The 14,052-nt window shown below is 55.3% G+C and overlaps 2 protein-coding genes across 5 annotated transcripts; one reads left to right on the forward strand and one right to left on the reverse strand.

The window, feature by feature from the left end:
* Positions 1 to 2,621: 2,621 nt before the first annotated feature.
* On the reverse strand, positions 2,622 to 5,556 carry POLE4 (DNA polymerase epsilon 4, accessory subunit). Its single transcript, XM_030509382.1, has 4 exons — positions 5,196 to 5,556; positions 3,707 to 3,791; positions 3,373 to 3,414; positions 2,622 to 3,042 (listed from the first exon to the last, which is right to left on the reverse strand). Exons 1-4 carry the CDS (start codon positions 5,544 to 5,546, stop codon positions 3,029 to 3,031), a joined length of 492 nt encoding a protein of 163 aa, XP_030365242.1. The 5' UTR covers positions 5,547 to 5,556; the 3' UTR covers positions 2,622 to 3,028.
* On the forward strand, positions 5,473 to 13,768 carry PRAM1 (PML-RARA regulated adaptor molecule 1). 4 transcript variants are annotated; one of them, XM_030509380.1, is made up of 12 exons: positions 5,473 to 5,551; positions 6,250 to 6,520; positions 6,639 to 7,072; positions 9,133 to 9,778; positions 10,188 to 10,254; positions 10,468 to 10,580; positions 10,866 to 10,935; positions 11,208 to 11,301; positions 11,519 to 11,681; positions 12,569 to 12,602; positions 13,147 to 13,181; positions 13,635 to 13,768. In XM_030509380.1, exons 3-12 carry the CDS (start codon positions 7,070 to 7,072, stop codon positions 13,637 to 13,639), a joined length of 1,230 nt encoding a protein of 409 aa, XP_030365240.1. In that variant the 5' UTR covers positions 5,473 to 5,551; positions 6,250 to 6,520; positions 6,639 to 7,069; the 3' UTR covers positions 13,640 to 13,768. The 4 variants fall into 4 exon arrangements, 3 of the variants coding, with proteins under 3 accessions (XP_030365240.1, XP_030365241.1, XP_032776250.1); XM_030509381.1 differs by having other exon boundaries at positions 10,881 to 10,935; XR_003994739.1 differs by having other exon boundaries at positions 10,822 to 11,301.
* Positions 13,769 to 14,052: the final 284 nt, after the last annotated feature.

A 14,052-nucleotide genomic window follows, 5' to 3' on the forward strand; every position in this document is an offset into this window, starting at 1 on the left:
CTGGGGCAACAGCACAAGAGGGACGTGGAGCTGCTGGAGCGAGGCCAGAGGAGGCCCCGGAGCTGCTGCGAGGGCTGGAGCAGCTCTGCTCTGGAGCTAGGCTGAGAGAGCTGGGCTGGGGCAGCCTGGAGAAGAGAAGGCTCCTGAAGGGGAGACCTTAGAGCAGCTCCAGTGCCTAAAGGGGCTGCAGGAAACCTGGAGAGGGGCTTTGGACAAGGGCCTGGAGGGACAGGACAAGTGGAATGGCTTTAACCTGCCAGAGGGGAGATTGAGATGAGCTCTGAGGCAGAAGCTCTTCCCTGTGAGGGTGCTGAGGCGCTGGCACAGGGTGCCCAGAGAAGCTGTGGCTGCCCCATCCCTGGCAGTGTTCAAGGCCAGGTTGGACACAGGGGCTTGGAGCAACCTGCTCTAGTGGAAGGTGATCCTGCCCGGGGCAGGGGGATGGAACTGGAGGAGCTTTAAGGTCCCTTCCAACACAAACCAGGCTGGGATTCTGTGATTCTGTGGAAGGGCAGGTGGTGGACCCGGCCTGGGGCTACAGGACCAAGTCTTGCTTTGCCTTTACTTTCCCTATTCAAGCTTTAACTCCATGAAAAATTCCCAGGGCAAAAACCTCTGTTATGCTGGGATTCGACATGGTCTGGTTGTTAAGGAAGAGATGCAGAGAGGGAATATGGCCCACATCTTGCTGCCATGTCACTTCCAGGCCAGGACATGCCACCCCCATGGCAGACCCTGGCTGGCCCAGGCAGGGGCTCAGGAGCTGGAGAGGAAAGACAGAGGCTCCTCCAGCAATTACTCCTGTCCAGTTGGAAGGAAACAGGCACAGACTGTCCTGCCTGGCCCAGTTTATCTGCTGAATCTCTGTTTTTCTCTCCCTCACCAAGTGAATTAGGATTAAAATCTCCATTGCACGAGCTGGACGAGGGGGAGAAGGTTGACTAAGTCAGTCTTGGGCTTTGGCTCTAAACAGGATCTGGTCTTACCCTGTCCCAGTCCTCGAGTGCAGGTCCTTCAGGGTTTGTGTTTGGTTCCTGGCTTTAAACTGGTTGTGGGGGTTTCCTGCCCCCTCCCAGCTACTTCATCAGCTGCTGGAGGAGATTTCTTTGTTCCAGGATGTGTTTTCAGGGGAGGGAAAGGCACTTTCTGAAAGCAAATCTCTCTGGGATGCCTTAAGAAGGGAGCACAAAATGACCCCCTATTTCTGGAAGACACTATTTCTGGGTGAGATTTGAACATCCTCCTCCAGGCATCCTCTGACGTTGCCAGTCTTTAACATGACACTGAAAGTGTTAGTCTGACTTCCCAGGGGAAAATCCAGAAGGAAAGTGCTGAGACCTGCCCTAGGGCAGAGGCAAAGCTGGGGGTGAGTCCACATTTCCCAGCCCTGGGCCATTATCACTGAATGAGCCACAGTCCATTAACCAGTCCTGGGGACAACAGCATCGTCCAGCACCTTCCAGTCCCACGTCTGGGAAGCAAATGCTGATTGTCCACCTCTGGAAGCAAGCACTTCACGCTGCCTAATTTCCTTTTCCACTTGCTGTGTCTTGCAGCTGGAGCACACAAGCTGCAGGGTGCAGGAGAGCTGATGCCTCCTGCAGCTCCCGGAGGATGGACCAGCATCGTCAAGCAGAGCCCTTTTGGGGGGTCGTTTTCTCCTCCACCCATCTGGCTCCCCCAGCCCCTCACGCTCAGGCCCCTTTGCTGCTTTTCCGCTTCAGAGGAGGACTCTCCCAGGTCTCTGTCCCTCTCTAGTGGCTGTTGTACAGCCAAGTCACAGGAGCTGCCCAAGAGGTTTTAACCAGATGGTTTTGGATGCAGAAATGCCAATAAACTGACATCAGCAGATTCCAGGAGAGCTGATTTTATCAAGCACTGGTGGAGGATTGTTTCCACACAACTTTCCCTTCTGATAAAAACACATCAGTTCATCTTCACTGCCGTGACTTGGGTTATTTTGTGTGTGAACTCCCAAGGCAGCCCAGGACAAACCAGCTCAGCATTAGCCCAGTGGAAGGTTTTGACCTGTCTGGAAAGATTTAGTTTGGATTTTCCATTTTTGAGTGGCTTTTGAAACATCATTGGGGCCGAGATGAAAGATTTCAGACCATCAGGAAGGAAACTCCTTTTTTTAGTGGTCTGCTTTTGGTAGAGCTTTTATCATCAGCTTGTCTGTCTTGCTTTGAGTGGGAGGGTAGGAGACCTCAAGGCCAGGTTGGACACAGGGGCTTGGAGCAACCTGCTCTAGTGGAAGGTGTCCCTGCCCATGGCAGGGGTTGGAGCTGGAGGAGCTTTAAGGTCCTTTCCAAGGTGCCAGTGACACTTGGGTTGTTACAGTGACACCATTCTGGTATTCAAAATAGGGCTTTGGGGTTTTTTGGGGGGCTACAAGTACAGCAATCACAGAAATTTATGGAAGCTGCACACCCCTGGGAACAAGCCAAATCTCCCTGGAGCTCACACACAGTTCCTGAAGGACTGGGCTTCACGTGAGGAAACAATTAGTAAAGCAAAATGCTGTTAGAAGGCACCCTGTCAAACCTACCCCATTACCCCAGTGCTGCAGGAACCCCATGCCTTCATCCCAGCAGCACGGGGGGGAAATCAGAAATCAGCTCTTCAACCAAAAAATATATATTTAAAAAAAAAATTAATTGTGTTTGGCCAAGAAACAAACATATACAAAGAAAAATACAGTTCCATTCCAAAAGAGTCCCCACGCCTGAGCTGAGCCACCCTCCACTCACAGCTCTGGGGTGCTGCAGGGGCCTGGTGAGAGCTCTGAGCAGCCCCCACCGAGGCAGCAGGACACCAGGAAATGACATACAAAATAGTTATGGGGAAAAAAATAATAAAATAATTATGCATTTTAAATAAAGAGTTTACAACAACTTAAACTTCATACAAAATACGATGGCTGCCATTTCAGGTTTTCAATTCTATGAACTATGTTTGAAGTCTCAGCATCCTGTTTGCCACCCTGTGTCCATCTCTCTATTTCTCCAGAGCTCCATCGCTGCCCAGCTCAGTCCAAAGTACCTAAAAATGAAAAGAATATTAAAAACGATAGTCTCTGGGCTCAACAATGCAGTTATGACACTTGTTCACAGCTGCCAAAGGAAGGCACAGGAATTTTTTACTGTTTAAGCAAATCACACATGAGGTAAAACCAAATCTAGCTAAGAAGTGGTGCATGTCTCAGTGTCCACTTCATTTGTGTTTCACCTTTCAGAGAGGGGCATAACAAGTTACACTATTAATTATTAAAGATGTGGAAACAGAGGGCTCTGCCAATGATAAAGTTCTTTCCCTCCCAAGGAGGAGATCACACAAAATACTGAAGCCAAGTGAAACCAAGTAGAAGCTCACCTTCCAAAAAAGCAAATTCATCAATAGCTTCAATGGCATTATCTGCAAAGCAAATGGAAAACAATAAACACGGATAAACCCACTCCTTAGTCGCACCTGCTTCAAACAGCAGCATTTGGAAGCACCCTGTAGTACAGTGATCAACTGCAACGAGGTTGACTTGGTTGGGAGCTGGTGTGTGATTATTACCACAATCACTGGTTGAAGTTTTCCTTCTCTGATGATGGGAGAGAAAGAGAAGCACCTATGGTTGCTTCATCACACTGGGACAGGTGGGAACATCCTCCCTCTCAGCAACCCTTTGCTAAGCATAGCACAGAACATTCTCTCATACCCAGGTCTTTTCTCTGCAGAGTTTTCCTTTTTCCTTGCTGAGCATACACGTAAGCATCTTTGGCTATGGTTTCAACAAACAGCTCCTGCAACACAAACACAAGACAGCTTCACACAGGGGATGAGAGAGGGAAGAGAGAATATCCTGAGGAAAGGAAAGGTCCTACAAGTCTTCAGGAAGAAACCAGAATCTCCATCGTAACACTTCCCCTTTCCAATAAGTAGATCTGAAAATGATAAATGCAATTGTTGGACGGTGATGCACGTGAGAAGTAAAAGGGAGAAGACTGAAAGTGTACTGGACAGAGATGGTTCCTCTGAAGAGACCTTGGAGACCAGCTACACGCCAGCTGCTCTTAGGGCACATTCTGAAGGAGGAAAGGTGTCCTGTGCTCAGCAGGTAAAGTGGATTGAGCACAACTGTCCTCACATGTGGTTTTCTCAGCTGTGGGAAGCAGATGCCCAGGAGTTAATACAGAGAGAGACCAGAGCCTACACGCAGGATGCCAAAGCCATCGCACCAAACACACCTCGCTGTGCCATGTCAGACACTTTCCAAAGGAGGAAAAAACCCCTGTGTTACACACTGCTCTGACATGCACATCACAAACCCTCCATGTGCAACCAGGGCGAGCTGGAAACCCACCTGAGCGGGCACAGGGCTGTCTGGACACGTAAAGCCCCCCAGTTTCCCTGAGAGCAGGTTACCACAGTGACATCTACATCGGGGAAACAGCAACAACAGGGTGGGATCCCTGATGAAGGGAGACGCGTCACCCATGAGGGCTACAGGGAAACATTAGAGCAGCTCCAGTTCCTGAAGGGGCTCCAGGAAACCTGGAGAGAGGCTTTGGACAAGGGCCTGGAGGGACAGGACAAGGGGAATGGCTTTAACCTGCCAGAGGGGAGATTGAGATGAGCTCTGAGGCAGAAGCTCTTCCCTGTGAGGGTGCTGAGGCGCTGGCACAGACTTTTCCCAGAGAAGCTGTGGCTGCCCCATCCCTGGCAGTGTTCAAGGCCAGGTTGGACACAGGGGCTTGGAGCAACCTGCTCTAGTGGAAGGTGTCCCTGCCTGTGGCAGGGGTTGGTGCTGGATGAGCTTTAAGGTCCCTTCCAACACAAACCAGGCTGGGATTCCATGATGTCCCCGTGGCTTTCCTCATGGATTCCTCAGCTTTCTGCCTGCACGGGGCCAAGCAGCATCAAACCCAGCACCCATCCAGTCACTGGGCTGCTTCCAAGCGGGTTGATGGATGCGGGGCGAGGCTGCGGCTAGGTCCCACTTCCCACTGGGAAGCTCGGGATGAAGGCCCAGCTTCCCCGGAGCTCTGCCCGCTCACTGCCCCGGCTCCCCTGGGGGGGAGCGGGAGAGGATCCCCCAGGAAAGCCGCAGCGCCGGGGGCAGCTCCCGGGGCCTGGCGCGGCCCCGCCGGCTCCCGCGGCCACCCCCTCCGGGCCGCCGGACCCCCCGCCCCGTCGCCGCCCCTCACCGTGGCCCGCGCCAGGACGAAGACGGCCTCGTGGCTGGCCAGGCTGACGTCCGGGTCCGCCTTCACCAGCGCCTTCACCCGCGCCAGCGGCAGCCGCGCCACGCGGGCCGGGCCCGGGCACACCGACCCCGCCGCCTCCTCCCCCGGCCCCGCCGCGTCCGCGCCCGACACAGCCACCGGCACCGGCACCGCTACCGGCACGGCGCCCGCCGCCGCCGCCATCCCGCGCCCCGGGCCGCGCCTGCGCGGGGCCGGCGGGCGGAGCGGGCGGGGAACGGCAGAGGAAGGACCCGGCCCCGCGGCCTCGCGGCTTCCGCCCGCCCCAGCAGGGCCCTTCTTTGAGCTCCCCATCACCGGTGTGCGGCCCCTGACCCTCCCCTTCAACCCCCGGCCGCCCTGCAGCGCCCCTCAGCCCCCAAACACCGCCCTTGTGCCCCGTCCCCGGGCACAGGCCTTGGGCTCCCCATCATCCCTGTGCCCAAGGGTGGGCTTTGGGGCGTCCCCATCACCCCTCGGCCCTCACCCTGTGAGGGTGCTGAGGCGCTGGCACAGGGTGCCCAGAGAAGCTGTGGCTGCCCCATCCCTGGCAGTGTTCAAGGCCAGGTTGGACACAGGGGCTTGGAGCAACCTGCTCTAGTGGAAGGTGTCCCTGCCCGTGGCAGGGGTTGGAGCTGGAGGAGCTCTAAGGTCTCTTCCAACCCAAATCATTCCTTCATTCTATGAAACACGGCTCTTCAGCCTCCCTCTCCCCACTAACAGGGCTTTGTCCTCTCTGTGGCAGCAGTGATGGGGACCCACTGCTCCGAGGAGATGGCTGTCACCGCTGGTAGCCTGCCCTGTACCCCCATGTCAGCTCTCCATGGGTCTGGTTTGGGAACTCCCAACACCTTCTCTCCATCCCGCCTCTGCCTGGTGGGATCAAACCCTCCATTGCCACCTTGGGCACTCACCGCCCTATGCAGGACCCCTGGGGAATGCCACCCTTGGCCAACATGTGCCCATCCCAGCTTTCCCCGCGTCCTTGATGCACTATCTTACTCTGTCTTATCCACAGGCACTGCTGGTGGGACACCTTCCCAAAGGGCTGGAGGGACACACTATCCCAGAGTGAGGACATCAGCGCCTGCCTGCAGCCGGCCAGAGCATCCCTGCCATGTGGCCTGACTCAACCTCTCAGAGCTTTCCTGCCTCTGAGGCAATAAACCATGAAACCAGGACATTTCAACACCGAGATGGCCTAACTTGGCACTGCACCATGCAGAGTGCTTCCCTTGCTTGCCAGTGGAGGTTGGCTCTTCAATGGAGCAAATGTCCTTTGATTTGGGGTATGTTGGAAAGCCGTAGCCTTCACCCCTGTCCTCCTGCCCTCCGGCAGAGCTCGGCTGTACAGGGCTGTGCTGGTTTGGCTGTGCAACCCCAATGAATCACCTCCACCTTCTGCAGGTCCTGTGGGGCTCTGAATACCTGACCTGCATTGGGTTCACTTCGGCCACCCATCAGATGAGAATGTCCTCCCAGTCCATCCCTCGCATCTCAGAGTCACTCCCTGAACCCCAGGCTCTTTTCTGGATGAGACTTTTAAGGGCAGCAGGGCTTGGTGGGCTTCAAGCTTCCCAACAGCAGCAGAGGCCAAGCTAACAGTGCACCAAGAACTGCTCCTCCTCCTCTTCCTCCTCCACGTGCTCTGTCATGGTCAGGCTACAGCGACTTCCTGGCGTTGCACACAGCTTCTCACCAACCGTTAGGAAAGAGCTTCTGGTTTCAGGCGAGGGGCACTTTGGAGAGGCTCGCCTTGCACGAGTCCTTCTGCTTGGGTGCCTCTGGTGGCCTTCAGAAAGGAGGTGAGCATGCAGGAGAGCGGCCACTGATGGAAAATGGTGAGTAACAACCTGTCCTGGGCTGTGCTGGACCTGGGGATGGGGCACAGGGAGCGGAGCCATGTGTCTTGCTTGGAAAGGCTTTGGGAGTAGCCTTAGGAGGGGCTGGATCCTGTTGAGACCCTCACTCCTCTTGGAAGACAAAATCCAAGAGGACATTGTACATCTGAGCTGGTCGGAGCTTCAAAGGTCTCTGAGCAGCTCCTGGGCTGGGTGACGTTCGGGTGGACATAAACATCTGTGAAAGAGGCGGAGGACACCAGGAGAGCACCCACCAGATTCCACATGTATTGGAAAACCTTGGGTTTGATCACGGTGTCCTGAGTGCTCTGTGCCAGTGCAATGGCTCCAAAACTGATGGTTACAAAGCTCCGAATCATTCAGGTGCCAAAAATCCCAGTGGCACGTTTGAGAATCTGGAAGAAGTTGCTTTTGGGTGAGAGCCCCACTGCCTGGTGTGCAGGGAACAGTGAATTCGTGCTGCTTCACCAGAGGCTGCTCCCAGAATGCTGGTTACAGCATTTAGCAGGGAAATTGGGGTGACTGCCTGGGGATGGGAGGGGAACTGGCATCATTTAGGTGTGTATATACATTTGTATATATACATTTCTGAAAGTACTGCACTTGTTCTTTGCGTACGAGCCCTTCTGTTGTGAAAGCAAAGAATTGCACAAGCACAAACCCAAACTGAAATTCCAAAGGGAGGAGAACTTCAAAATCAAAGCCTCTGCCTTGCCAAGGGCAAGCAGGGCAGCCAGCCCCGGTGCAGAGGGACACTGTGGTCTGTGGACAAGGTGGGGGAGAAAGGAGGAGGAGGGTAAGAATAGTGAAATAGAATTGTGGAATCCCAGCCTGGTTTGGGCTGGAAGGGGCCTTAAAGCTCCTCCAGCTCCAACCCCCTGCCCCGGGCACGGACACCTTCCACTAGAGCAGGTTGCTCCAAGCCCCTGTGTCCAACCTGGCCTTGAACACTGCCAGGGATGGGGCAGCCACAGCTTCTCTGGGCACCCTGTGCCAGCGCCTCAGCACCCTCACAGGGCAGATAATCTCCCCCCTCCCGTAAGGTCCATCTGAGAAGCTTAGGAAAAATGTAGTCCCCATCCCACCTGAGCTTTGTGCCGTCCCTCAAACCTGGCACTCCATGAGAGTCATTCAGCCTCCTCCTGGCAGCCTTTCTCTGGAGGCTTCTGAAATAAAGGTGCTTTCTGGTCACTCAGGAAGCTGGGGGCAGCTCTGCGCTGGGGCCAGCATGTCCCAGTTCACTCGTGCATGGTGCGAGCAGCACAGGAAACGCAGTGGTCAGAAAAGTAGGGCAGATCTGCTGCTGCTTGGCTGTTTTCTGCACCCGGGCGTTGGCAGTCTGAGTTTGAGCAGCACCATCCTGGGTGTTCCTCCTGCTGACGGCTCCCGGTGTTCTCCCCCACCAGCTCCTGCTCCACTGCCCTGGGTTCACCATGGACTTCATGGGAACCATGACCAGGGCAAGGCAGTGTTGGGGTTTGAGCGTAGGTACTCTCAGACCAAAACCAAAACACAGCTACTAGATAGAAGATTAACTCCATCCCAGCCAAGACCAGGACAGGCAGGTTGCTCCCATTGATGCAGTCTCTGCATCTCAGGCTCTGCCCTTGGGAGCTTTGCTACTAGTAGGGTACAACCCCCGACGCAAATCCTCTGCTTTGATGGCCCGTGGTAGTGGTCTAAAGGTGGATCAACCCCAAAGGCTCCATGAAACACCTCCTGGATGCCCTCCTGGTGGTGGGACCTGTTCCTGATCTGGTGCAGTCCCATGGTCTTTTTTCTAACACGTTTGAGCAACCTGCTCTAGTGGAAGGTGTCCCTGCCCATGGCAGGGGGTGGAACTGGATGAACTTTAAGGTCCCTTCCAGCCCAAACCAGGCTGGGATTCTATGTTCTAGGACCACTTTGAGCAAAGACCGCATTTCATGGAGAAGGCTTAGCGTGAGGCCATGTTGAAGAAATACTGCATTCCCCAGAGGGGGACTTTGCCTCAGTTCCCTCCCTGGTGTTTTAACTGGAGCCTTTCTTCATGGTTCCAGACACATCTGGAGAGGAAAGAGGCCGTGGTGAGGCACCTACGGGCAAAGCTCCAAGGGAACAGGAAAGATCCTCCCAAAGCAGGCGGCTGCCCTGAGAGTCGCTCTGCGGCGCCCCTTGCAACAGAGCCAGGACAGACCCCCACGCCAGAGCCCCCCCGGAGCAGGAGGGTGGACTTCAGCAGGGCTTCTCCATCACACAGTAAAGGTGTGGGACAGTGTTCACCTCCTCATCCCACCGCCGAGACCCCGGCATGGGTGGTGCAACTGAAGAAGGGGACTGCTCAGGATGGCAGCTTCCACCCAGCCCCTGCAAAGCCAGGAGGAGGAGATGTGTTGGACAAGGAGGTAGGAGCCACATCTGATCCTCCCTGGAGAAACCCAGCCCAGCAGACATGGCCACTCGCCAAAGACAAGGGTGCTGCAGCAGTTCCTGTTGCAGCCCCTATGGGTGCTGTGGCAAGCCCCCACGGTATGGGGCACCCAGCTCAGCCTCGGAGGAAGCCTTTGCCGCACATCAAGGCACTGGGAGCGAGGCCAGCCAAGCCCAGGCGTCCTCCTGTTGTGGATCTGGAGAAGTTTGGTGCACCTGCACATCCTGGGACTCCCATCCATCCTGCCATGGAGCCACCAAGGAGTGCTCAGCTGGGTACGGCCACGAGAGTAGAGCTTCTCTTCCTTTCCTTTGGAGAACTGCAAAACTGAGCCACATCCTGGCCAGTGATGGTCCTGAGCACGTGGAGATATCTGGGATTTGCCCAGACTCTGGTACAGGTCTGAAGTTCAGGGGTTTCACCACGTTCAGAATACTCATTTTGGTCTCTTCCCCTCCCCTTTCATCACTGCTCCAGGGAAAAAGTAGCATTAGGGACATAAGAATGGGAAAACATGTATAAAAACTCCACTCTGGATCCAGATTGCAGTCAGTATTAGCTCCCCTCATCCTTCTGCACTAAATCTAGCCCAGGGTGGCTCTGACCTTAGGGTGGGTGATAGAGTTGGGGCAAGAATGTGAAATAATCCCTCACTGCTCCCTCCTGTTCCTCTTTCTACCATAGGTCACCCCAAACCAGGCTATGCTGCATCAGCACGGTTCCCACCACAGGATGCTCCGAGTGTAAGGGGGTAAGGACTGAGGCAGCACTTTTATTCTAGGTGGCTTCCAGCCTGTCCAACCCAGTGGGAAGAGCTGGCACATGGCACAGAGCTGCTGTCCCACTCTGCCCCAGGCCTGGGACGCACAGGCAGCCCAACCTTCTCCTGCTTGCCTTCATCCTGCTCTTGACCCCTTGAGCCCACTGCAACAGGGCTTTCTAATCGCTCTCTTCCTCCTCGCAGGGATGAAGATGAGATATATGATGATGTAGAGCCTGTTGGGCTGATCGGGAGAGCGCAAGGCTTTCCACTGCCCCCCACGTGCCAGCCGGCAGCAAATCGCTGCCCCAGAGGAGGTGGGTACAGGAGGGTCTGGGGTGAGCAGTGCAGCTCAGGGAGCCTTGATACCCCAACAAGCCCTGGGCAGCAGCGGAGCTCACTGCTCCTGTGCACGGGAGGGTGATGGGCTCTTTACTGCCTTGTAAATGGCCATGGGAAGCCCTGACTCCCCCCCACGCTCAGGGGGCAAACTCAGGGGTTGATCCCAGGAGGAGAAGGCTCTTGCTGATGTTTCAGTCTCGTGTCCTGTCTCAGCAGGTGTCTAACACCTTATAGCAGCCTCATGGCAGCACCTCTCCCAGGGTTTGGTTTTGCAGGTGGAGATGCCGGTCGAGCTTCTAATGGGTTTACCTTGCTGGCAGCTGCACAGAGGTAACAGGGAGTTTTACTCTTTCTAAGGGTCCCAAAATGGCCAGGGCTCCTTGCTGCTTTGGCAAAGCTGGTGGTTGAATGCTCTCTGCTGGGCTTGCAATGGAAATCTCCATGGTGAAGAGCACAAGTAGCTGGTTTGAACCTGGCCTGAGAACCGCAGAGTGGGTGAAGGGAAATGTGGTGGGGCAGCAGCTGAGGGGCAGAAGGGGAGAAGGGAGGGAGCAGAGTGTGGGGTCACCTGAGCTTTCCTGTGACTCGCAATGGCTCTGCAGAGAAGCCCAGGTCCCCCGGAAGACGAAGCCAATGACACTCAAGGAATGCAAGAAGGAAGAGAAGGCAGACAGGGAGTTTCAGAAGAAATTCAAGGTGAGCAGCAATGAGCAGCAAGGCAGTGGCAGAGGAGCTGTGCTCCACAGTGAGCAGGTCACACCTTCCCTGTTCCCCACTGAAATGTCTCCAGATCAGACCAGTCGCACAGAGCAGTTGCCTTGCTTTTTCCAAGGGAGTGTGAGTGGAGCTGCCTGGCTCGCACTCCCCTGGGGCAGCTGCTGAGCTGCAGCGCTCACTGCTCTTTGTGTCTCAGTTTGAAGGAAGCATCAATGTCCTGACTCAGATGATGGTCGACCCCGCAGTGATGGAGAAAAGGGGTGGAGGAAAGAACCTGCCACTGAGACGAGGAGAAATTCTTGATGTTATTCAATTTACAAACCAGGAACAAATCCTCTGCAGAAACAGCCAGAGGAGGTGTAAGTCTGTGGGGGCTGAGGCTTTGCCTGTAGTGGGGGTCACAGCACACACAGTTTTGGGAACAAGTTTCTTCATGCACACACACCCCAGCAGGCAACAGGAGACATGCTCTTGCTGCTAGACTTGACATGTACCCTGGCTGTCCAGTGCTCCCACTTCTCTTTGCAGAACATCCTGCTCTTCCTGCTGCCTGGCACCAGCATTCCTGCTGCTAGCCGGGCTTCTTGTCTCCCTCTGCTAAAAGCCTTTCCACTTCCCACGATCTCTTGGCCACCAGCCTGGCTTTGCAGTAGGCCTGGACTCCACAAGCCACGTTTGCACTGAAGGACTGTAGCGATAGGACAAGGGGTAATGCCTTAAACAGGGGAAGTTCACGTTAAATATAAGGCAGAAGTTCTTCCCTGTGAGGGTGCTGAGGTGCTGGCACAGGGTGCCCAGAGAAGCTGTGGCTGCCCCATCCCTGGCAGTGTTCAAGGCCAGGTTGGACACAGGGGCTTGGAGCAACCTGCTCTAGTGGAAGGTGTCCCTGCCCGGGGCAGGGGTTGGAACTGGAGGAGCTTTAAGGTTGCTTCCAACCTGAACTGTTCTATGATTCTATGATGCTCAGGTGAAATGGGCTGCAGATCCCATGAGCAGAGAGACTGGGATCAGGCTCTTCCCAGCCAGCTGCCACCCAGCCTGGCGGGCTCGTTCCCTTCCATTGCCTCCAGTAGGTTCCTCCCAGGGGTCCAGCTTCCTAGAGGCAGGCTCTTCCTTGTCCCAGGCTCTCCCATGGGATGCAAGACATTGCTAAACTCTGTCCTGTGTGGGGGCAGGTGCTGGGGTGGGTCCCCGCTCATGCCCCAACTCCCGGCACAACCTGAAGTGCTTTTCCTCACTGTTGCAGATGGCTACGTGCCCCGGGCCGTGATGCTACACCTGTGAGTACCCCTTCCCCAGCCCTCCCACTCCATGAGCGCTAGCAAGTGGTCAGTGAGTCCCCAGCACTGACCCAGCCCTGGCCAACTCAAAACCATCCAACCCAGGCAGTTATCATGAGCGTAACACCAGGTAGTTACTCTGGGCTTGGAACCTGCTGTTTCTGGTGAGGTTCTGGCGCTGGGAGCAGCTTCCTGGGGCGTTGGGAGCACTCCTCAAGCTGTGGTCCCTCATGTGGTACCTGCCCAGACACTGTTCAGATGCGATGGGCTGGCACTGCCCCATGGGTCTGTGGCTCCCAGCAGACAGGAATGGGGATGGGGCCACCATCCATATGCAACATGAGAGGAGCCAGAGCCGTGCTTACCCCATGCCAGAGGATCCCATCTCTGTGGGGGGAGCCCAAGGCTGGGAGGAGGCGAAGGGATGTGTTAGGAGAGACAGGACTTATGTGGCAGCAGGAGCTGGCCCTTGCCTTGGCACTGGGGAGGTGGTGGAGCACATGGGAGACCAGACTGCTTACAGCACCCTTGTCTTTCCTTGCAGGGACACTGACATCTATGATGATGTTGAGATTTATGGTAGGTGCAGAGGGAACCACTGCTGTAGCCCCTTCACCTAGCAGTGAGCCCCACAGCAGCACTGGGGCCTCCCCTTCTGCCCTTTTGCCATTTCCCCACTTTCCCTCTCTCCTTTCCCACTCTCTGATTCCTCTCCCTCTCTCTGGGACATCCCTCCCTTGCTCTTAGTTCCCTACGAGTCCCCATGTTCCCCTGTTCACAATTCTTTGGACTTCCCCTCACCCTTTTCCTTCTCAGCTTGCTCCTTCCACTTGCTGCCAGCCCCAGGGACTCTCTGATGTCCTTTGAGATGTCCCTGATCCCTCAGACAACTCAGGGACACCCTTTCCCAAACAGTTGCTCACTCCCAGCATGCAAACTCCATCCCCTGGCTCACAGATGGCTCTGAAGGTGGAGCTGAATAGAAACAACGGTATTTTAGCTGTGCTGATGAGCAAACATTTTATCTGGCAGGGTGAGGATCCATGGCTAAAGCCAAAGGCAGAAGACACCACCAACAGAGACCTCCACAAGGGTCAAAACATGACCCAGGTCACACCTTCTCTGTGGCTTTGTTTTGTCTGTGTAAAATATGGCAATGGTATGAGGTGGGTTTGTGGTCTTATTGGGGGGTGTGTGTGTGTTTAAAATCTGCACCAGAGAAGTTTTGAGTCAGAGACGTTTTAGTATTTCCCCATTCCCAGAGCATCCTCGGCTGGGAACAGGGCTGTATCCCTAAGCCCCCCCACCCTGTCCTTCAGCTGCTGTCCTGCCCCACTGAGACTCCTCTGCCCCAGCCTGTCTTTGTGCTGGGATTGCCCTGACCCAGGGGCAGGACCTTGCACTTGGCCTTGTTGAACTCCATGTGATTCACATGGTCCCACCTCTCCAG

This window comes from Strigops habroptila, chromosome 20, assembly GCF_004027225.2.
Source record: "Strigops habroptila isolate Jane chromosome 20, bStrHab1.2.pri, whole genome shotgun sequence".
Lineage (NCBI taxonomy): Eukaryota > Metazoa > Chordata > Aves > Psittaciformes > Psittacidae > Strigops > Strigops habroptila.

Excerpts from the sequence above, each read along its gene's own strand:
- POLE4 (XM_030509382.1), bottom strand. The coding sequence starts at position 5,546 with ATGGGGAGCTCAAAGAAGGGCCCTGCTGGGGCGGGCGGAAGCCGCGAG. Across the intron at positions 3,792-5,195 it reads TCGTCCTGGCGCGGGCCACG|GAGCTGTTTGTTGAAACCAT; the intron begins GTGAGGGGCGGC and ends TTTGTGTTGCAG. Across the intron at positions 3,415-3,706 it reads TCTGCAGAGAAAAGACCTGG|ATAATGCCATTGAAGCTATT; the intron begins GTATGAGAGAAT and ends TTTGCTTTGCAG.
- PRAM1 (XM_030509380.1), top strand. Across the intron at positions 10,581-10,865 it reads AAATCGCTGCCCCAGAGGAG|GGTTTGGTTTTGCAGGTGGA; the intron begins GTGGGTACAGGA and ends CACCTCTCCCAG. Across the intron at positions 11,682-12,568 it reads CAGAAACAGCCAGAGGAGGT|ATGGCTACGTGCCCCGGGCC; the intron begins GTAAGTCTGTGG and ends TCACTGTTGCAG.